Below are 22,134 nucleotides of genomic sequence, written 5' to 3'. Positions count from 1 at the left end.
CCAGTGCACGAGTGCACGCGACAGGCAGCCTTGGCGAGGTTGGGTTCAACGGCCGTGAGGTGCTTGTGAGCAGCACGGGCCAAAGGGGCCTGGCCTTCGGCCGGGGCAGTGCACATGTGTGTGCGTCCGCAAGCCAAGGCGTGGCCATGGCGCGGCGGCCGTTCAGTTCTGGGCCGGCGCGGTGGTGTGTGCGGCTATGCACGAGCAAAGGTTCGACCTTTGGGCTCTGGGAAGACGGAGCGCACGCGCGGGCGCATGGCAAGGCCGTGGCCGCGACGTGACGCTCGCGGAACGCCGGCAAGGCCGGACCGCGGCGGTGTCTGGCTGCAACGAGGAACGAGGGCGACGGCGGGGTCCCTGCACAAAAACGCTGGGACAAGGTGGTCCTATGGCTGTCTACGGACGGTTCATCGGCGTTCTGGCCGGCAGCACGACGGGGTGGAGGGGCGAACGAGGCTCGGCTTCCACTGCATCGCAGCGGAGCAGGGGCGGCAAGGCCACGGTGCTCGGCATGGCCAAGTGGTGGCGTGCTCGCCCACGGCGAGAGCGCGGGGGCGATGGCCGTGGATTCAAGGCTCCAGCTTTTGCTGCTGCACAAGCAACGGCCGTGGCGAGGATAACCTCGTGGCCATGCTTGTACGCGTGCGGGTGGTCATGGCCATGCGGATGCGGGGTCACGGCTTGCCGTGTCCGTAGGCGAACAAGGGTGGTGGCGTGGTCGATGGTCTCCTCTGCAACAGACAAGTGCGTACCCAGTGCCGTAGGCTTCCCGCACTGTGCGGGGTCTGGAGAAGGATTGTCTGGCCTAAAAAGAAGGGTTTGAATACTTCAGTGAGGCTGCTAGTGCTGCTCGATAGCCGCCAGCCCGCCACGAGCCACTGATCAACACACCCGTAACAGCCCAGATTATACGCCCCAGGGAAGGCCAGGTCTGCAACTGCGAGGGATTCTCAATTCACGGGTCTGCACTCTGCAGTGAGTCAAAAGAGCAGCAAAAACAATTCGGGGAATCATCATCACGGAAGGAGAAAAAATATATTTTTTTCAGAATGTGTTTTCTTGACCTGACCATATACTCTTATTGACTGATCAATCAAGCTTATTACCTGCCAATGATCCATCTTCTTCTCCCTCTTCCTCTCCCTGGCCCTATTGCGCCCACAGCACGCGGCCATCGTCTCCGACTCTCTCCTCTCCATTGGCATGTCCCAGCTTTCCAATACTAGGCGACCACTAGCTAAGCCGCAAGCCATCATCCAAGGTACTCCAAGGAAAGAGGGGAGACCAGCAGAGTGAGCTGGCTGCCTGCCTACATGTCCCTCCTTCTCCTTCTCCTGTTCCTATCGATCCCCCATGCAACCTTCTTCGCCGGCGCCGGCGCCGCCGCCGGCGGGGGAGGCGGGTGCGACCGTCGGCGCGGCGGCACGGTCGTCCCCTACCCCTTCGGCTTCTCCGGCGACTGCCCCATCATCCTGGCCTTCAACCAGACCGCCGGCGCGCCGCTCCTCCCGCGCGGCGCCGCGCCGCCGTACCCGATACTGTCCTTCAACCCCAACTACTCCACCTTGGTCGTCTCCGTCGCGACCTCCTGCGGCCGCACCGTCGCCGAGACGAGGGCGTCGCTCAGCGGCGCCGGCTACGGCGTCTCTTCCCGCACGGGGATCTTCCTCGTCGGCGGCGGCTGCGGCGCGCTGGCGGCCGCCTCCAGCTGCACCGTCCCGTCGGACCTCATGGCGAAGCTGCTCAGCACGGCGGGGTGCGGCGGCGGCGGCGGCGGGCGGAACGCCACGGCCTGGACGTGCGTGACCCCGGCGCTGCCGGACCCGGGCAGCGCCGCGGCGGCGCGGGGCGAGGGCCAGTTCATGCGGTGGGAGAAGGTGGAGGCCGCCGGGTGCCAGGACGTGCTGACGGCGGCGTTGTACGGGGACACGCCGCAGGGGGTGCCGTCGGTGGAGTTCGGCGTGGCGGAGCTTGGCTGGTGGCTCGACGGGATGTGCAACAACGCCACCGCCGGCCGGTGCGCGGCGAACGCGACGTGCCGCGACGTCGTGACGCCGGACGGGGCGTGGGGGCACCGGTGCGCGTGCCGCGACGGGATGGTCGGCGACGAGTTCGTCGCCGGCGAGGGGTGCACCGTCAGCCGCACCAGGAAAGTTGGAGGACCTATAGTTGGAGGCGTTGTTGGTGGTGTTACTGCACTGCTACTGGGTATCTTTTTGTACATCATGGTCTATAGGCGAAGAAAGGCGAAGAAGGCTTCCCTTCTTCCATCATCCGAAGATTCTACCCAACTTGGTAATGATATTGTGGACCTCTCTTTCTACGCGTATTTACCCTGCAACAGAAATTAAACGTCTTCCATGGAAAATCATTTGTAAGCCACATTCCACAGTTGCAAGTTAATATTTTCCTTTTTGTCATATCGGAAGCCTACAACCATAAATGTTGGTTTTTGGTAGGTTAAGGTTCTGACCCTTTTGATGCTCCGATGATTACCCTGTGAAGCCATTTTATTGTGTGTCTAGAAACCTGAAAATCTTGTTGGGTAAATAATGTTTGAAAGCGAACATAGCTCGGAAAATAATAGATTGATTATGGAGAGGCGCTCTTGTACATATATATAGGCAAGGAAGCCCAAGCGTTTAGTTTGTAGAAACAATATCAATTTGAGGAGTTCCTTGCATAATCCATTACAATCTACTGTCCCATGGAGGGAGGCGCACAGCCGGAGAGGCCGGCACAGCTACAGACCACGGCTAGAGGCCGGCCCATATACACACATGCTAACACACCCCTGTAGTCTGTTCGTCGATGCCTTAGATGTTCAGATTGGAAGGAAACTCCACAAAGACAGTCGAAGGAAGCCCTTTGGTGAAGAGTATTTAATTAGTATAGTTGACGGTCGAATTTAGCATTTAATCAATAAATAACAAGGAACACATTGAGTGGGATTCCGAATAGTTCAAAAACATGAGGCATTGGCCAAACCATCCAATACATAAGAAGAACCATCGACTATAGAGCTGATTCAAGAATGACAGCTAGAACCAAAAGCAAATCTAGCTGTAAAGAAAAACATCTAACTCATTAAACTCAAATTATCGTCACCATTAGTCAGATCGGACCTAACCAGGAAAACATTAACAACCAGGTGATAAATCACGTGAAATTTGCCGACGGATCTAATTATAGTAGACTTAGATCTAGCTCGCATATCTAATCAGCTAAGACAGCCAATTGATAACTCAAATTACAGTAGATCGAACAAGACAAATAAGATTTAATCTAACATCACTACTCAAATATCAAACCTAACCAAGACATTCTGAAATAGCAATGCCAAACTAAATGAATTAGCTGATAAGATTAGCTATAACAAGGTACAAGATTTGACCAATTTTATGATATGACGAGGATCACAAATACTATCAGCTATTAAGATACTGCAAGAAAACGGTTAGAAGAAGGCGATAGATCTATGATCATCATGAGATAAATTATGAAATCTAATGATTATGCATAAGAGATTGCATGGTGTAACCTTATGAGCAATTAAAACAAATTCGATAACTTGTGAACTCAACTAAAAAAAACAAGAGATTGAAGCAATGGCAACCTTGTTCGAAATAAAAGAGATCGGATAACTTGATAGATTAACTAAATGAAACTACATCGATGCGCCCGTAATTGAAGCTTAGCAAATCTGGTAAGACGATGCTTACGAGCAGACCCAAGATCAAAGCGATGCAGTCTTATTCATCGAAGAAGTTGCAGAAAACTACTATACTCCTACTTTTAGGGTTTTGGCGTGAAGCCGAGGAAAAAGTGTATTGATTGATTGGTTGTCCTTTTTACAAGCCCTAAGGTCTACTATTTATACTCTGCAAACTAAAACTTCTAGCCTATCACGACGCAACTAACTTGTTCCGAAAGAAAACAACCAAATCAACTAAATTCACAAAACTTTCCAAAAGGAATTGTAATATGCTTGGATCTTGTACTGGCATCAGTCTCCAATCTGATCCACACCTGCATCTGAGTCGTCCCTTGACCGGGCCTTTGACCATGCTTACGTCAGCCTTGACCAAGTTTTCTAACGGCTTGACTGAACAGACCATCAGCCTTCACAAGGACTCTTCACTGGCTTCATTTATTCTTCCAAAATTACCCTTGCAAAATTTTGGCATCAACACATTAAATACTACTTCCTCTTTCCCCTTATTTTCCTTTTTATTTTACAGTACTTCATATTGATAATAACAATGGAATGGAGCTTCAACAAATTTCTGAACTACTAGTATTTATTTTTCTCCTGCTGCTACAGCATCCATGGGTAAAGTTGCCTTGTCAAGCAGTCAAGCTGATAGTGCCTCAGGAATGCCAGGAATTACTGTTGACAAATCAGTAGAGTTCTCTTATGAAGAACTTTTCAATGCCACAGAAGGATTTAGCATGAGTCATAAAATTGGGCAAGGTGGTTTTGGTGTTGTCTATTATGCTGAGCTCAGAGGCAAGGTTAGTTTAAACTTTCATAGTTGCATTGATACTAAACATATTAAAGTGCATTTCACAAACTTGCAAACATCACCTTCCTATGGGGGTTTGCACATGCAAATATTACACTCTGTTCATCATTTGTAATGTTTTACTTTGGCCTTTGGGTGTCTCCAGAAAACTGCCATAAAGAAAATGGATATGCAGGCTCGTCGTGAGTTCCTTGCTGAGTTAAAGGTTTTGACACATGTTCATCATCTGAATTTGGTTAGTGAATCCTCTGTTTGTTACTATTATTATTATTATTCTTATTTGCTAAGGTGGCATGTTATATAGTAGATTTTTTTTTCTTTTAGGCTTCCTATATGTTTCATTTACTTATAACAATAAAATAATGAATCATCATTCATTTATGTTTGGAGAAGTTTCTGTTTGAAGAAACCTTTTAGGGGAAGTTTCAACTTCAAATAGTACACAGAAACATAATTTGAGTGTAAATTTTTATTACTTGTATACTTGTTTGTATTGCTTGGATTGCAATACTCTGCTTCAAATTTCTCAATATCACTTTATGATGAGATTCTGTGTTATTTACTTATTGGCAATGGATGGCATCACCCTTGTACAGGAAGGTTGGGCACATCACTTAAATCAAGGTTGTGGAAATATATGGGTCGGGCCTTTTTTTTGAAAAAAATCTTGTATTCCAGTCAAGTAGTATAAAATTTCTGTAGGTTGGAACAATCATGTCGTTTCACTGTTATCTCCGTTCAGATTAACCCATATATTTTTCTTTTGCTGCCATTGTATACATTTTTCGTCACACAGGTGCGTTTGATTGGTTATTGCACTAAGAGTTCTTTGTTCCTTGTCTATGAATATATCGAGAATGGAAACTTAAGCCAGCATTTGCGTGGAACTGGTAATGTGTTATGTTTCGCCTCTTAGATTGGCTATCTGTGCCTATTCTGACACTTCCTGTAGAAATTAACCACCATACACGTTCATATAGGTTATCAACCTCTGTCTTGGGCTGCCAGGGTTCAAATTGCCTTAGATTCAGCAGGATGTCTTGAGTACATTCATGAACATACTGTCCCAGTATATATACATCGGGATATCAAGTCAGCAAACATCTTGATAGACAAGAACTACCGTGCAAAGGTTTGAATAGTTAATGAATTTTCTTTTAGATGTCTTACCCACATTCGTGTAATAATTATATCCATGATCCAGGTTGCAGATTTTGGTTTAACAAAACTTATAGAAGTTGGCAATACATCACTGCCGCCCACACATGGAATTGTTGGTACATTTGGTTACATGCCTCCAGAGTACGCGCCCTGAACGCTTATATGCCGTCGAATATGTTTTGTATAAACCTTTAGAATTCCACCATGTGTGATAAAAATTGACTTCTATGGATTATGATGTTTGCAGATATGTTCAATTTGGTGTTGTATCTCCTAAGGTCGATGTCTTTGCCTTTGGCGTTGTTCTTTATGAACTTATTTCGGCCAAAGAAGCTATTGTTAGATCAACTGAGTCTGCTAGTGATGTGAAGGGGTTGGTTTATCTGGTAATTGTCCTGCTAAATCAACTCTTCTTACGTTCTGCTTCTCGTGTTTCTTTGGCTTCCATTCTCATTTTATAAACCCAGAGGCCTTAGCCAGTTTATCCACCAGGAAAGAAACTGCTTTCTGCTCCAATGCTTTTTAGGTAGTTGTTACTTCCTAGTTCCTAGTGTAAAACATTCTCATCTTCTGCTATGTCTGAGTTGCACGACTGAGGATTTGTTTTAATTAATCTTGCAGTTCTTTTGTTGTCATGTGTTTGTAGATGTTTTGGCAATAGAAATTGAGTGCCTTTTCTTTTCCCATTGCAAGCATACTGGTAACATTATGGCTTCCAAAGCTATAGTACAGGCTTTATTTGGATGCTTTGCTGTAGTTCAATGATTTCCTGCTCAATGGTTCACGGATCACCATACTGAAAAAACTGCAGTTTGAAGAGGCTCTCAGCACACCGGATCCGCAGGAAAGCCTCCAGAGACTGATTGATCCGGCTCTAGGCGAGGATTACCCCATCGACTCCATTCTCAAGGTTAGAGGCTTATAGCCAACCCGCAGACTGAGCATTGTAATGCTGCTGCAGAATTGCCTCTACCATCTTTCCTATGTTTCGTGAAACATGTGAGGCTAACACATGGTTCGCCTTGCACACAGTTGACAATGCTGGCAAGAGCGTGCACGCAGGAAGACCCCAAGACGAGGCCGACGATGAGATCCATCATCGTCGCGCTGATGACGCTGTCATCCACGAGCGAGTTCTGGGACATGAACGCGATCCAGGACCAGGAGAACCAAGGCCTGGTGAACCTCATGTCCGGGAGATGACTGCCCCTGCCCCCCTCTTGTAATATACTGTATAGCCTGCCTGCCCCTGGTAATTGTACATTAGGGCTCGTTTGTGCCGTTCTACGCCCGTCAGAAAGGAGGACAGCATGTTCAGCAGAGCACCACTGTAGGTAGTCACATGTGATTTCTTCTGTCGGTCTAGGTTTTTGTCTCGTGTTTGTTCCTCTCTCCCCTCCCTATAAATATAGAAGAGTCACGGCCGATAGAGGACATCCAATCGATCAAACAATTTATCTTTTACCGCTTTTATCTCTCAAACCCTAACTTTTTCAACCCTCGTCTTCTATTCTTCTTGCGTATCTATGGTGTTATGGAGGTGCTCTGAGTGGCCTGCCGACTTCAGAGCAATTTTAGTCATCCAAGCTCTGACAGCACGGTGCTCGCTGAAGAACCGGTCAGACCGGTCGATGTGTAGAGAGCCTGTTTGTAAAGATCGTTTTGACGATCCACGCGTTCTAGCGCATTCAAGTGAGTTTGGTTGAATTTCGTATCAACACGAACCAAATAACATCTCAGGTGAAAGAAGCTTCTAATTTTCGGAGGACCAAGAGATTATGGAAAACAAAGAGTTTGGCAGGGCTTTACCGGATTAGAAAGTTTATTGTTACAAAACTTTGTCTAGGCCTAACTAAGAAGAAAGCGAAAGGAACCAAAACTCCACTGGCGGAGACGGTGTACCTTGATCCATGTGGTGATTTCTCCAATTCCAAGCAAAGTGCAGTGTAGGAGTAGGAGCACTCCAAAATACACCCGCAGACGACCTCTCTCTCCTTCCCCGCCGTGCCGTGGCATTTCCACATTCCAAGGAAAACACTTTGAATTCAAACAAATTTAATAAAATTTGAAAAATAAATCCCAGCTCCAGCTCCGGAAGTACAAAGCAAACTAAATTATTTCATTAATTTTTTTTAAATACAGTCGTGGGTTCGTTTACACGTCAAACTCGTCGTCGGACTTGCTCTCCCCGTCCTCTCTCCGTCCCGTACCTTCCGGTTCGCTTTCTCCCATTCGCACGCGCACGCCGCCTCGTGCCCTCCTCTTCCCCTCCCCCCACCTCCTCCCAGATCTCGTCGCGCTCGCCATTCCCCCCTCCGCTGCGCGCCGAGCGCCCCCGTCCAGATCAGGCGCGGCCTCCGCACCCCGCTTCGTCGTGGGCGTCCTCGCCCAGCCCCCTCCCCCGTCGTGGACTGCCGCGGGGGTGGAGAGGAGATCCGCGGGGGTCGGCTGGCTGGCTCTGGATTGGTCGGCGGGCGGGCTGGTTGGTCGAGTGATTCGTTCGTTTGCTGGTGAGTGGGGGCTGTTCGTCGGAGATCGGAATCTGATCCGGCGACGGGGGTTTGTCGTGGATTGGGTTCGTGTGGCTGACACGGGTTTATTGTTTCCCCCCTCCCATATTGGTCGAGGCGCTAGGACCGCCCCCTGGCTCGGAGGCCGCACAGGCTCGGCGGCGCCGGCGGCGAGATGAAGGGCGCGGCCATCCCCGCGGTCGCGAACATGCCCTCGCCGCTCTTCCTCTGGCGGGTTAAGGTAGCTCGGCATCTCTACTACCCTTCCGGTTTCAACCTGGTGGCCCCCTCCGTCGTGCTGTGAAATGAGATGAGTTATCCAACCACGAGCACACGGGTTTCAAGTCGAGTGCTCATTCATAGCCAAATTCACGTCCACGAGTACACTGATTTCAAGTCAAGTGCTCATAGCCAAATTCACCTCCCGATAGATACACCATCGTAGTTTAAAGCAACCGAGCTAGCTTTCATCGAGTTACTCTGTTTAGTAGGCATCTACTTTCTGCATTGTTTGAAAGTGCTGCTAATGTTTGCCGGACAGTTAACTACTAGCATGTTTTGAGGCCCCATTTGAAATGAAGGGTCTAGTTTGGATTTTTGAGAAATGGCTCTATTAATCTCTGCTCTATTAATCACAACTCATATTGTAGTGACAGCATGTGGGGTTTATATTGAGAAGTTACCAATCCTTTACCAGAACTCAACCTACACATCTGATTCTCCAGGAAAATGACTGAAAATATTGAATCGAATAAAAAAAAGACTTTCGCATCATCCATTATAAGCTTCTTTTTTATGTTCTCCTATGACATGCTATTCAACTGCCTCTGTGCAGCCAAAGTCTATAATGCTAACAGTTAAATATTTCTTTGCTCCTACATTATTATGCATTAGCTGATTCCAGGGTATATTGGAAATGATGTTACAGTATTTTTTCCCTGCAAGCACCCTTTTTCATTTAATCCTAGATCTGTGTTGGAATATAAGTGAATTGCCCATCTCTCCCCATCAGCTTAAGCTTTTGGGTTGAACTAGTTGGTGCATGCAACTCAATATGGTATCAAAGCCAGAGGTCTCGAGTTCGAATCCTGGTTAGTGCAATTAAATAAAATAATTGTTGCTCGCTCCTATTCCATGTCTGAACGTGAGGGGGAGTGTTGGAATATAAGTGAATTGCCCACCTCTCCCCATCAGCTTAAGCTTTTGGGTTGAATTGGTTGGTGCATGCAACTCAATAATCTGTATTTAAATCATGCTTTTTAGACTTCTGACCAGGCTGTCCTTTTTCAGGCCATATTGTTTCTCCTATGGGGCTTATGTTGTTGCAAGGTCAGTCTTGCCATCATGTATGCATGACCTTTCTTATGCACGATTTTAACCTCTATGTGGTAACTCACTATATCTATTGCCCATTACAGATAGGTTGGGACTCAGTTATGAGAATGAGTGCTGATCTGCGAGACTTGTTCCTTTATGAGGCTTTCTTGTACTATAATCCTCTTCTTCTTGTCGTAAGTTTATTTTATCACCGTACTTTGTGTCATGCTGAACAATCTGTACCTGCAGAAAAGAAGACACATCAAAGCCTCGATTTGTATATATGCATCCATATTAATTATGATACTTTTCATTACAGGCTTTGATGATTTGGTTATGGGGAGTAAATTTATGGGTCTTGGCGCAATCATCTGTCAACTATGCTAAAGTTTTTGATCTTGCACAGACACATTTATCTCACCGAGAGATATGGAGGGTATGTTTATGACACTCATCTTTGCACTTTCCATTTTTAAACTTGATTCCTGATTTGCCAAAATTGTTTTTTCCTGTGGAAATCTATCTACAGTGCAGCTTGGGTAGTCATAGATAGTGAGGAGAGAGTAAGAGTGATTCAACACTGCACTGAATGCCTTTTTTTTCTTCAACAATGCATTTGCCAAAACACTGCTGTAACACATTTCTGAATATTTGAACCTTTTTTGTCCTTATCATATATGTGCTGATGTTGAGTATTAAGTTCACAGATTTCTATCATGCTGTTATTTCATAAATTCTGCAAATTCAACTACACCTGTAGATTTTTATGAGGAAACAAATTTATCCTGCTTTCAATATGTAGTTTCTATTGTTGTTTCTCAATGAACATGACTTGTGCCTGTTGCATGTTCTATCTGTCAGATGAGCAGTATTCTTTCTGACTTTAATGTTGTGGTAGACGCATTTCATGTTTGTTTTTCTGTATTTGACACATTCACCTGCTACGTTAACACTTGCCTTTTGTTTTCCAATGACAGTGTGCTACTTGGCTGACTTTAATTGTCCCCACAAGCATGACAGCTTACTTATATCTGTACTCACATGGAGAAGTGTCTCTTGCAGCATCTCAACCAGTGTAATATCTAACCTATTTACTAGTAATTCATTCAATGCTTTATTCTTCTTTCTTGTGTGCTTAAGCCCATGACCTTTTGTCTTATTACTTATGTTTGTGGTAATGCTTCCACCTGACCAACATTTCTTAACAACAATCAAATCCATGTAAGGATAAATTCGTTGAATTCTTGCTATTGACAGTATATCCTAACGATATGTTGCTGGACATTTAATGATTCTTGGGCCCCTAGGCACTGTTAATTCATGAACTGATGATTTGTTGTAATATAATATCGGAGCACTAACTATTTAAAGTATTACTGTAGATCTGAGTGGTAGTTTTCATTTTGTTTGTTTTCTAGCACTGAACTTACTGTTCTCAGTGAAAAGGTGCATCTCAGTGAACGATACAGAAGTACATATACTTGGGTTCAGCTGCATATTATATATTTATTTTCAAATTCTATGGGATGTGCTGTCCAATTCCATCCCAAAGTTGCAAGCGAGAATATCTTGCTCTATTTTCCTCAGTCGTGCATCAGTCTTCATTTATAGGGCGCGATGAACTAATTGATGTATGCTTTCTGCCTCTCAGGTTCTCTTGTATGCTATCCTTCTGATGATCCTTTTTTCCCCTTTTGATATGTTTTACATATCATCAAGATTTTACTTTCTGAGGACAGTGTGGCGTATAGTACTGCCTTTACAAGTAAGCTTTATATCTACCAGTAATGAGTACAGATAGGTTTTACATTTCGCTATGCTTCAAAACAATATTATATGCTCTTGATCAAAGCAAATTTAATGATTTCCTGATATCTTTTGTGCAGGCAATTACATTCCCCGACTTCTTTTTGGCTGATATTTTTACATCCATGTCAAAGGTATGTCCTAGTTTATCAAGAAGTATTACTTGCAGTCATTTTCTTTTAATTTGACCTACATCCATGTCAAAAATATTGTACTCGCTGTCAATAATACATGATTCTCTGTTTTTCATCTTGGTGTATCCTAATATATGTAGTTTTACATGTTACATTTGCTTTGTCCTTAGTCAAACTTGTCCAATTTTGACCAAGTTTATTAAATAATATAACATCATCTATACTACCAAATATATGCAAATTCCATAGTGGATTCAATAAACAAATTTGGTATTGTAGATATTATAATTTTTTTCCTATAAACTCGGTCAAAGTTGGACAAATTTGACTTGGGACAAAGCAAATGTGATATTCTTTAAAAAATGAATGGAGTATATATGGAAGACAAAAATTATCTTCTTAACTACTTGAACAAAATGATACGGATTCTTACTTTACGCAAGTAGAAAACTTATTGATTATAATGTTTAATCTTTGTTGTTTATGATCTTTTTTTATTTGTTTCATATCTTAACAGGTGTTCTCAGATCTGGAGCGTTCAGTTTGTCGCATGGTGAATCGCCAGGTTGGTTCTTACATATGCTATTAGTTATCTGCATTTCTCATCAGTTCTAAATTATTGTGAGAGCTGATTCCATTCTTCTGCAATGTTCCTCATTTCCATACCAGGTTGCGACTATTGCTTGGTTTGAAGCAGATTCTATTTGTGGCAGTCACTCCATTGCTATTCCTCTTGCTCTCGTATTCCCCTACTTGTGCCGTTTCTTCCAATGTCTACGACAGTACAAGGATACTAAGGAGAAGACATGTCTTTTGAACGGTATTAATTCATCATGCATCCACTTTGTTCATTTATTTTGCATATAACTTGTAACCTTATTCTATACCCATTTCTGTAATAACTTGCCATTTTTTAATCCCAAATCCAGCCCTCAAGTACTCAACAGCAGTTCCAGTTATTTTTCTTTCGGCTCTCAAGTATCATGTATTTCCTGAGCAGTGGGTTAGCTTTTACAGACCCCTCTGGCTTATATCTAGTGTTATAAACTCGCTGTATTCCTTCTACTGGGATATAAAGCGAGATTGGGATTTGAGGTATGGCACCTCTACATTGTCTGCTACTCATTCAACGGTGTGATACACATCCAATCTCTGCTAATGATCTTTACTCTGTCCCTGCAGCATCCTAACCAGGATTTTCATGTTCAAAAACCCAAGCATATGGACTAATCTTCTTTATGGGCAGAACTGGGTATGAACTTGAACACATGCATGCTCTTAATTAACTCCCGGACAGTTTTGTCACCTGTCCTATACATGCCCTACAGGTGTTCTACTGGGTACTAGGCAGCAATTTGGTTCTGCGATGCGCATGGACATACAAGCTCTCGGCACATCTTCGACACAACTACCTGACGGTGTTCGCCATAGCTGCACTGGAAATACTGAGACGGTGGCAGTGGGTGTTCTTCCGAGTTGAGAACGAGTGGAACAAGATGACAGCCAAGCAAAACCTGGAGATGTCATCCGACATGCCCTCGGAAGGAGACAGGCTACTGGATTCTAGTAATAACCATACAGTATGAATTGGATTCTAGCCATATTCTACGATACAGATTCATCATCATTCTTTTAGTGTGACCATTATAGCCAAATTTTACGTCGACGGTTCAGATTTTGTCTGTAGAGCACAAAAGGTCAGGGATACATGATAGGTTTCTATAAAAAGATTGAAATTGTTGGTGAAACGTATGACTGTAATCCTCTTGGGGATATATACTGTTGTAACCCTCTTGAATCCAACATGAGGTATTTGTTGACACATGAAAGAATAATAGTAAGGCTGAATTTTTACGAACTTATCAGTATTCAGCACTTATGATTGGCATCCAGCTTTTTATGTTTGATGTGTACCAAATAATCTACCTGCGCAAAATCATGAGTTCTTGGCCCAGCACTTGCTCAAGAAATATCTCTTCACCTTGTTTATCATATCCTTGGTGGGGTGCCCTAACCATTTCGCACACCGCCAGGTTATTAAGTACTAGCTGGGACCTGATGAAGTAACATCCATCATAACATTATAGAAAATTAAAACAAAATATCTGAATCCAAGAAACTTGTCTCTAATGATATATGATGTACTCCAATCATTGTATCCACACCTACAGATTGAAGCCTTTTTTTCAATTTTTTTAAATCCTGATCCAAAAGAAGACAAAAATTAAATTAAACATTTGATCCAAACATTCTTTAATAACTCGATCATGATTCAAAACTACACCAAGTAGGCAAGCAATTATACGAAGAAGACGTCAGAATAATCTTTGCATCCATGGCTCCATCCTTGCAGTATAATTTACAATAGGAACGCACACATCTACTACAGCGCTAAGCAATGCGCTCGATTGTCTTCGCCTGTTCTTCATCGATCTACACAAGAAGAGGCGAGGCGCACGCTGGATCATGGCATTGCTTAATCTGCACAAGAGAGGAGCGCCTAATTGCACTCAGCTACGGCGCGGAGAAGGCGTCGTCGAGCGGCCACGGGAGCTGCCGCTCGGCGCCGTCCATGATCTCCGGCTCCGGCCGCGGCGGCGGCGGCGCCTGCAGCATGGAGCGCAGCGTGTCGCGGAGGCGGTTGTGGCGCCTCCGGTGGCGGATGCGGCGCAGCACGGCGTCCTTGTCCAGCGCCCCCGCGCCGGGGTGCAAGTACAGGAAGCTCGTCACCGGCGCCGCCGCCGCGGCGGCGTCGACGCTGCCGCCTTCACCGTCGCCACCGTACCCGGCAGCCGGCGGCGGGTTCTTGGACGGCACCATGGACGACGACATGGCCGGCTGCTGAGGAAAAGCAAGGCAAGCCGCTCCCTTGACCTCGCTTGATTCTTCGATCGGAGACCTTGAGTGAGAGGGAGAGCACGCTAATGGCGGCAGTTGTGTGAGCCTCAAGAGGGTGAGATGAGTGAGAGGAGGTGGTGATGGTGAGCCTATTTATAGACGGCGATGGATCGGAGGAGCCAAGGAGCTGCTTAATCACCACTCTAACCACAATTAATCACCGCTTAAAACATTTTAAAAATGGGCAGAGACTTCGGAGCTCGAAACGGGTAGCTGCCGGACATGGTTTCACGTGTCGCCGCCGCCTGTTTCTCTTGTTTATTTCGCTCCGCCGGTCATCGGCGGTGATGAGCTGACGATGACCCCTCCAGCACATTCCGCTGTCTTTTTCTCCTTTTTACTGCCAACTAATCAGATTCTAATGACACGACTGTGCTCAATAAAAGTTACGCTGTCACGCGTCAGTTCAGCCAGTAAAAGGGCCGCAATGGCGGTACCTTAATTACGTAGAACACATCATTTGGTGTGAATGAATGATTGACTATATAGCATGTAAACGAAAAGAAATTTACCCTCTTTAAATCCTTTTTTTATTGAGGTAACGTAAGGATTTACCTACTTATCATTCCCAATGGAATCGTGGGCTTTTTAGGTAATTCAGCACCAGTGCAGGAAAAAGTAGCAGAGACAGAAATGGGCACTGACGAGGCAGCAAAACCACCTTTCAGTTGCAATGAACACTTTACCAGCTTTAATCTGCAAACAATAAGCCTAGCGGAGTTTGGTTAGGTCAGAAAGCTGCTTAACCAAGCAGTAAACAATGCAATGATAATAAATCGTCGGTGGCATTGTATTTTAAGGTTAAACTAGGACCACAGTACCGTTGGGTTGTCTCGGCAGAGCGGCCTTGTTTAGTTGCTTTCAAATTTTCAAAACTTTACAAAATTTCCCATCACATCGAATCTTTGAACGCATGCATGAAGTACTAAATGTAGCTAAACAAAATAACTAATTACACATTTTGTCTGTAATTTGCGAGACGAATTTTTTGAGCCTAGTTAACCCATAATCGAATAATAATTACCAAATACAAACGAAAGTGCTACAGTACTTTACGTCCAAAAGTTTACGCATCTAAACACCACCTAAAACTAGGGCAAGCAAGAATCCACCGTCCAAGCATGGGATCAGCACGGTGGCCGAGGTACACGTCCATGTCGGCGACATTAGCTCCACGACTGACATTGCATGACCAGTGCCTCAGGTCAGTGTTCAGCAGCAGCTGCCAGGAAATGATGTGAAGAATCAAGATCAGAGCCAGGAGTCTCAGATCCAGAAATCATCCAATCCAATGGAGACACCTTATCCGTTCTGACACCAATGCAACGTCGGCTTGTTGCGAGGGGCCGTTTGGATGTGCTCTCCCCAAAAGGTTTCAGTGGCGAAGCCCCAAAAATAGCTTCGTCAGGCTTTGATTTTATTTTTAACTCGGCTTATAAAACAGCTTCACGCTATAATGTCTATCTCAATTTGCGCAAAACATGTAAAACCGAAGCCGCTAAAACCTCTTCCAAACGAGCTCTGAATTAGCAATGTTCCAAATGAATCTGCATTGCTACCAAAAACAAACGAATTATAGCATGTTATTGAAGTCCATAGCACATATAGATACAGTCACAAGTTCCTTGAATTTGCTGCCAGTTCAGCCAAGCAAAAAGTTCCATATATTTCTCAAATTTCATAGTTACAAAAGTGCCATGCCAGTATAGCCAGTAATTCATCTGCTACTATGTTATTACAAGTGTCCAACTCATATTTTTACAACCCAAGGCCCAAAAAAGCACGAGTGGTCTATTTGGTAGACCATCACAACCTACACACAAAACTGTTAACAACCGTGAGGCCACAGGCAGCAGCCTGCACTACTTGTTAACTCAGATACATGTAGTTACATCAGAAACCCTCAACATGGGGGGTTAAAAAAAATATTTACAAGAAGCATATATACAGCAGAATAGAATACACACGATAACCAATAAATACATGTATGTATATATGTACTCTATGCACATATAGGCGCCTCGCATGTCAGTGCAGAACTGATGCAGCCTATGGCAGTTAAATAATCTGCTGGCTGATGTTATCGCGCTTTATCTGGTCCCCGAAGCCTGTCCTCTCCTCTCGCTGAAGTACTGATGGCATGGCCCGTAACCTGTCAGTGACCCCGGTGAATGAGGGCCGGGCATCAGGGTTGGCCGACCAACATTGTTCCATCAGCTTTCGCCAATCGGGGTCACAGTTTTCAGGTATTGGAGGCCGGAGAGTATTACTGACAATACCGCCTTCTCAGGACAAGTAATGCAAGTTAATTAGAGGACTGAACAATGAAAATTTAGACGGTGAAAGCGATGAATGGATGAAGGATTGTTGTTCTATTTCTTCCTAAGTTCCTATCCTGGTTGATGGATAATGGAAGTTAAAACAAGGGAGATATGGCAAAGACATACCTATGATAGCGCCACAATGCATATTTGCGTATGGTTCCTCACCAGTCAAGATTTCCCATAAAACAATACCAAATGAGAAAACATCCACCTACAGTGTGAAAACTAGTTACATATCAGGAACATCATGATTGCACCTGCAAATAATGGTCTGGAGTCCTGTCCTAGACAATGATCTGGAGCCTGATTAAAGACCTTACCTTCTCTGACACTCTGCTGCTGCTGCCATTTAATAGCTCCGGTGCCATCCATGGTAGAGTGCCACGCACACCACCAGAAACCAAAGTGTTGCGCTTAATTCTTGACAACCCGAAGTCTCCAACCTGAAAATTAGTTACGAATGATTAATGGCACAGTTTAAACAACATAAAATTGAAAGGCAAAAAAAGGTAAAATTTTTGCTCATTAGCAACGAACACAATTTCAAATAATTCGATGGAGAGCTCAATATGAATCAAACCTACCTTGCAGATTGGCCTCTGAGGATCTCTCAAGTTAACAAGTAAGTTATCGCATTTCAAATCAAAATGCACTATGCTTTTGGAGTGCAAGTATTCCATCCCAAATGCCGCATCCATAGCAATGGTAAGTTTCCTCCGACGGTCAAGCATTCTGCTCGGATCTAGTAAACAGTCACATCATTGTGCAGAGTGGAAAGTGCCTAACAGAAACATACACAACTCACCTGTCTTTCCTTAAAAGAACATTCCTTAGTGATCCATTCACCATAAATTCTGTCACAGTTGCCAATGTTCCTCCAGTTCCATCAGGGACCACACCATAGAAAGCGACAACATTTGGATGATGTAGCTTTGAAAGAATCTGTGCCTCCCTCCAAAAGTCATTGGTCTGTAGAAAAAAGAAGATTGAAATCAAATTCAGAAAAAAGAAAATAAGAATGCATGAGTTCAGTTGAAAAGGCTTCAGTTCCAATAACAATATTATCCTTATCATCAGTGTCCTCGCATCTGGTGTCAACGGATTTCGCATAAATGATGAAGCAATCAAATGACTAAAATGTTGATGGAAACACTACTCACAAGTTTCTCTTGTTCAGATGATCTCCCAGCAAAACAGCTTTTCTTAATACGCTTAATAGCAACATCAGTTCCTCGCCACTTTCCATAGTATACAGTTCCAAATGTCCCAGATCCCAATTCACGTAGCTCCTCAAGGTCACCATTTTTTATGATCTGGTCATCAAAATCATGACAACCACATTTTTCTATTACTTGCATGTTATAGATAAAATTTATGGCAAAGTTTTGCAAATCAAATAGCAATCTTGCTCAAGAAAAATTTAGAGCATGAGAACTGCACCTGCAATCCATACATGCTAGCTTCATGTTCAGCAACCGCAGCATCACTAATGGACCCATCAACAGCTCCATCATCACGATCCTAAGGTTTGATATAATAAACACGATATCCTCAAAAATCAACTTGGAACAAATGGCATGATAAATATATAATATAGGCTATACCTCAGTAGCAAACTCTGGCTCATTGCTCCTAATATCATCATCCTTTTGTGATGAGATAATCACCTCTTGCTGTTCTTCAGCTGCTATTACAACATGAGGAACACCTGAGCTGGATGATGGAATGCCTGAAGGCACATTATCAGTCACATCCTCAACTATGAAAGGCACATTAATTTGAGCATTATCATGCATCCTGTGTGGTAGCTTCATGCTTTCATTACTGATGATGGTATGGTCAAATCCAATTACTCCTTCAGTAGAGGCAATGTGGCCACAATCACGAAGGGGGTCCTCTCTCCTAGGAACACCATCTGTAACTGGATTTTGAGATGAAGACAACGAGAGGTCACCATTGCCATTCAAGTTCATGCTCAGATCAGTATCAATCAGCCCAATATGTGGAGAGGTAGCCAAACCAGAGTTATGCACTGATGATGGGCACAGATTACCATTCTGATAAGCACTTGCTTCTCCATTGACCTTTGATTTTTCCAAGGCAAAAGCTTCAGAAGTGTTTATAGGCAACAAAATATGGGGCTCTGGAGCAACTTTATCCTTTCCATGCACATAGCCAGTGGTTCCATATTCTATAGGCCCTGAATTCAGTTCCTCTATGTGTAATCCACGATTTGAATCCCCTCCTTGGGATACATTAAGAAGATATGAAAGGGAATGATCAGTAGCATGCATTGGCTTTGGAACTGAACTTTCTAGAGCATCTAGCTCATCTGAGGACAACCTTGCACCAGGTGTGTGATAAATCAATCCTGCATCAACAAAATTGTTCCAGGGAGCAACAATTGGACCAGCATTTTTATCCTGACGATAAAACTTATCCTGCTGTTGAACTACAGGGCCACCATCATGACCTTTTTGTGTCACATTACTAGACAAACTTTCATGTTGGTAAGATACTGGTGCCTGTGGACTGGCTGAGCCAATAACTCCTTGATTGTACCGTTGGTCTATATGATTAGAGATAAGATAATTTGTTTCATCTGTACAGGCAATGTCAGGGAGCTTAACAAATTCAAAAGCTGGCCTAGTCCTGCTAATTGTTCTCTCCAACTCATTAGTTTGGCATATTTTGTGGGAAAACGATTGGGTTATGTAGGAATCAGCAGGTAATGACAAATTGGATGCAGGTACATCATTGATATCCTTTAGCAAAGGATCTGAGAAGGCATGAGGCATGCCTAGAATTTGAGCAGTGTGTTCCTGCAGCCCAGGTGCCCATCCTGCATTCTCCGGATGCATGGGGGCCTTTTCAGAATACAAGGATGCTTCCACTGGAGTAGAAATATCATAGTTGGTACGTGGAATCAATTCACTATCATTTCCAGCTAAACCTTTTACCTGCCTTTGAATGTGAACATGATGCATGGGAGATCCAGTTCCAACACTCTTGTCTGCATCATTTTGCTTCTTGTTTAGATGGCCTGGAGGCATGGCTTTCAAATTTGAACCATTGCAAATCTCACTTCTATTAACATGTTCATGATTCCTGGTGGGTTCATCTGCAGGGGGTTGCATCCTAGACTGTTGCATGGTCCTCTGCTGACCTAAGCTCGGGGACGAAGTTGTTGACGATTCCGCCACCATTTGTTGTGTGTATGGAGCAATAAAAAAATGAGAGGAAGGCTCACTAAGAGCTGCTCCAACAGAATCCATGGCTCCAGTTTCTGTATTGGTTGGACAGAGAGGTGAGTCTCCATAGGGGAGTGGAGAACTATCCAATTGATGGTTCGGCTGGCTCATTAAATTGTTGCCGCTGATGCTCCGATCCAGCTGTGCAAGATTGTTGATGGCAGCAACAAAATGATACTCCGGTTCACTCTCCAAGCTCTTTGAATCCAATGATGGATCCTCACATTCAGTCAGGGAAACAAGAAATATCCTTAGTCTAACTGGACCGTTAGCCTTCTCAAGAGTGTCGTATTCTTCCATCATATTCTGAAAATCCTCATCACATGAAAGAGATATCAGTGCATCAAGATCCTCATCAGGTAGCTGATATTTGATGATATGAGGCTGACAGTAGATTGTCAGAGTTTTCTGCTTGAGTTCTTTCCATGAGAAGCTCCTGCTGATGGAGATGAGACGTGTCTCCCCACCCACATACCGGAGCTTCCCATCACTTGGCCTTGGCAAGATTTTCCCACCAAAGCTGCACATGAACTTGACTTTTCCAGAAAATGGACTTTCACAAGCCATATCCAGCAGATTATCGCTTTGATTTTCAACTGGTTTGAGTCCATTCTCAGATGGCACTGTTTTCAGATGCAAGAAATTTGTAGGATCCATAACGCCTTTCAGTGGAAAAACAGTAGTTGAGACATCCGAAAGGTTCTCAGAGTCAAATCTACGACCTAGAACTTTGGTCAGATCTTGATAGACAACATCCAAGTTTTTCTGGTGGTTGGAACCAACTTGGTTATTCATCCAACGCAGAGCAAATGAACAATGGCTGTGCCAGAAGTTCCTCCTTGAGCAGCTCGGTCTCGAAGGCGAAACAATGTCCTTCCACTTGGCTCTGAAATGCCAATCACCAAAGTAGGACTATCTTCCAGCACCGAATCATTCATCTCCAGAGAGAAAAACAGCGCGTAGCCACCTAATGTCCACCCTGGCCCTGACCGAGCGACGACAAATTACCAAGAAACATATCGAATATCCTTCCTTGGTCCCTGCAGCAACAGGACAAATCGAATTGAGCTGCAAAATTTCCCTTTTCTGCATGCAAGATCGGTCGATCATGAATAAGGGCCTAATAATGGAACCATAAACGATTGAGCAATTCGCATTGTTAGGTTACCCCCACGCAGCAAACCAAACCGGGGATTGAAGGAAGGAAACGGAGGAAAGGTGGGATTTTTATTTGATCCGCCGGAGGAAAACAGAGATCCCCAATGAACAGAGCAGTCCCATCCGATCAAAGCTAGGGTTCCATACCACGGAAACAGGACGGAATCGACCCGAGCAGGCCGCACCGGCGTGATCCCCCCCACGGCGGCGCCCGCCAACGCCGGCGCCACCGACACCGACCCGCGGGCTCCGGCGGCTATGCCCGGGGGACGGACTCGCGCGCGCGTCCTACGCCGGCCGCCTTCTGAAACCGCGGCGAAGATGCCGAGCTCCCCCCTGAATCTTTCTTTTTTTTTTCCTTCTTTTTTTGGCGGTAGCGGGGGAGGGAGGGAGGGAGGAGAGGACGGCGACGCCGGGACGAAGTGGTGGGCGGTGCAGTGATCGAAGCCTCCAAACAACCAAACGAATAGGAGTGGGGTGGTTTCCTCTGCTAAAAGGCACTCATGGCCGCCGGGCAGGGGATTTGATTACGGCCACAGAAAAAAGCCTCCAGATTGACAACTACGTTATGATTTTCCAAATTAAGGGCGGTGGCGAATGGCGTGCCAAGTCGCTGCCGCCGACCTCTTGCTTCTTGCTGCTGCATTTTGTGACGGAAACAAATTAAAACTCTAACTAAATTAAGAGTAACGGTCGTCATTTGAACACAGGCGCATTAACTTAATGGTTTAATTTGACGATCATTTCTCAACCCATGTCCCGATCGAAATAACTCCGATAGTCACACGCGAAGGTGGGCGCAGATAGTACAAACACGACATACATTCGAAAATACAACAATATACACAAAACTCAACCGTAAGTTTTACAAACTAAGTTTAAAACATACATAATTTACACACTTTGCGTTACTGAAACTAAGATTCGAACAGAGGTAAGAGTCTACTAATACTCGGCAAGACTTACCCGACCAGTGGGTATAACATATCCCACATATCTAGACATGCAAGGCCTTTGGCTGGTGGTTATTTTGCAGAAAACAGTGACTA

At 44.6% G+C, this 22,134-nt stretch overlaps 4 protein-coding genes across 6 annotated transcripts; 2 read left to right on the top strand and 2 right to left on the bottom strand.

Annotated features, from left to right (window-relative positions):
- The first annotated feature begins 1,059 nt into the window (after positions 1-1,059).
- LOC120666792 (chitin elicitor receptor kinase 1-like) lies at positions 1,060-7,151 on the top strand. The gene is made up of 9 exons (XM_039946733.1): positions 1,060-2,295; positions 4,325-4,515; positions 4,672-4,761; positions 5,323-5,416; positions 5,507-5,658; positions 5,731-5,828; positions 5,935-6,073; positions 6,499-6,597; positions 6,720-7,151. The coding sequence occupies exons 1-9, from the start codon at positions 1,314-1,316 to the stop codon at positions 6,888-6,890; spliced, it is 2,016 nt and encodes a 671-aa protein (XP_039802667.1). The 5' UTR covers positions 1,060-1,313; the 3' UTR covers positions 6,891-7,151.
- Positions 7,152-7,888: 737 nt separating this feature from the next.
- Positions 7,889-13,319, top strand: LOC120666796 (SPX and EXS domain-containing protein 5-like). 2 transcript variants are annotated; one of them, XM_039946744.1, is made up of 13 exons: positions 7,889-8,197; positions 8,322-8,438; positions 9,488-9,526; positions 9,616-9,708; positions 9,834-9,950; positions 10,492-10,587; positions 11,166-11,279; positions 11,401-11,454; positions 11,972-12,019; positions 12,124-12,274; positions 12,384-12,549; positions 12,637-12,706; positions 12,783-13,316. In XM_039946744.1, exons 2-13 carry the CDS (start codon positions 8,373-8,375, stop codon positions 13,038-13,040), a joined length of 1,272 nt encoding a protein of 423 aa, XP_039802678.1. In that variant the 5' UTR covers positions 7,889-8,197; positions 8,322-8,372; the 3' UTR covers positions 13,041-13,316. The 2 variants fall into 2 exon arrangements, with proteins under 2 accessions (XP_039802678.1, XP_039802677.1); XM_039946743.1 differs by having other exon boundaries at positions 7,903-8,438; positions 12,783-13,319.
- A 364-nt stretch (positions 13,320-13,683) lies between these two features.
- On the bottom strand, positions 13,684-14,559 carry LOC120666804. The gene has a single exon (XM_039946751.1). It carries the CDS (start codon positions 14,284-14,286, stop codon positions 13,969-13,971), a length of 318 nt encoding a protein of 105 aa, XP_039802685.1. The 5' UTR covers positions 14,287-14,559; the 3' UTR covers positions 13,684-13,968.
- A 1,414-nt stretch (positions 14,560-15,973) lies between these two features.
- Positions 15,974-21,572, bottom strand: LOC120666789. 2 transcript variants are annotated; one of them, XR_005671861.1, is made up of 9 exons: positions 21,233-21,572; positions 18,281-20,967; positions 18,117-18,197; positions 17,837-17,989; positions 17,482-17,645; positions 17,261-17,418; positions 16,997-17,119; positions 16,800-16,887; positions 15,974-16,634 (listed from the first exon to the last, which is right to left on the bottom strand). XR_005671861.1 is itself a non-coding variant. In XM_039946730.1 (9 exons), the coding sequence occupies exons 2-9, from the start codon at positions 20,720-20,722 to the stop codon at positions 16,411-16,413; spliced, it is 3,423 nt and encodes a 1,140-aa protein (XP_039802664.1). In that variant the 5' UTR covers positions 20,723-20,967; positions 21,233-21,572; the 3' UTR covers positions 15,974-16,410. The 2 variants fall into 2 exon arrangements, 1 of the variants encoding a protein (XP_039802664.1); XM_039946730.1 differs by having other exon boundaries at positions 17,261-17,408.
- Positions 21,573-22,134: the final 562 nt, after the last annotated feature.

The sequence above is a fragment of the Panicum virgatum genome, chromosome 3N, assembly GCF_016808335.1.
Source record: "Panicum virgatum strain AP13 chromosome 3N, P.virgatum_v5, whole genome shotgun sequence".
Classification (NCBI taxonomy): domain Eukaryota; kingdom Viridiplantae; phylum Streptophyta; class Magnoliopsida; order Poales; family Poaceae; genus Panicum; species Panicum virgatum.
The sequence above is the reverse complement of the archived record's forward strand: the minus strand, read 5'-3'. Positions and strand labels throughout refer to the sequence as shown.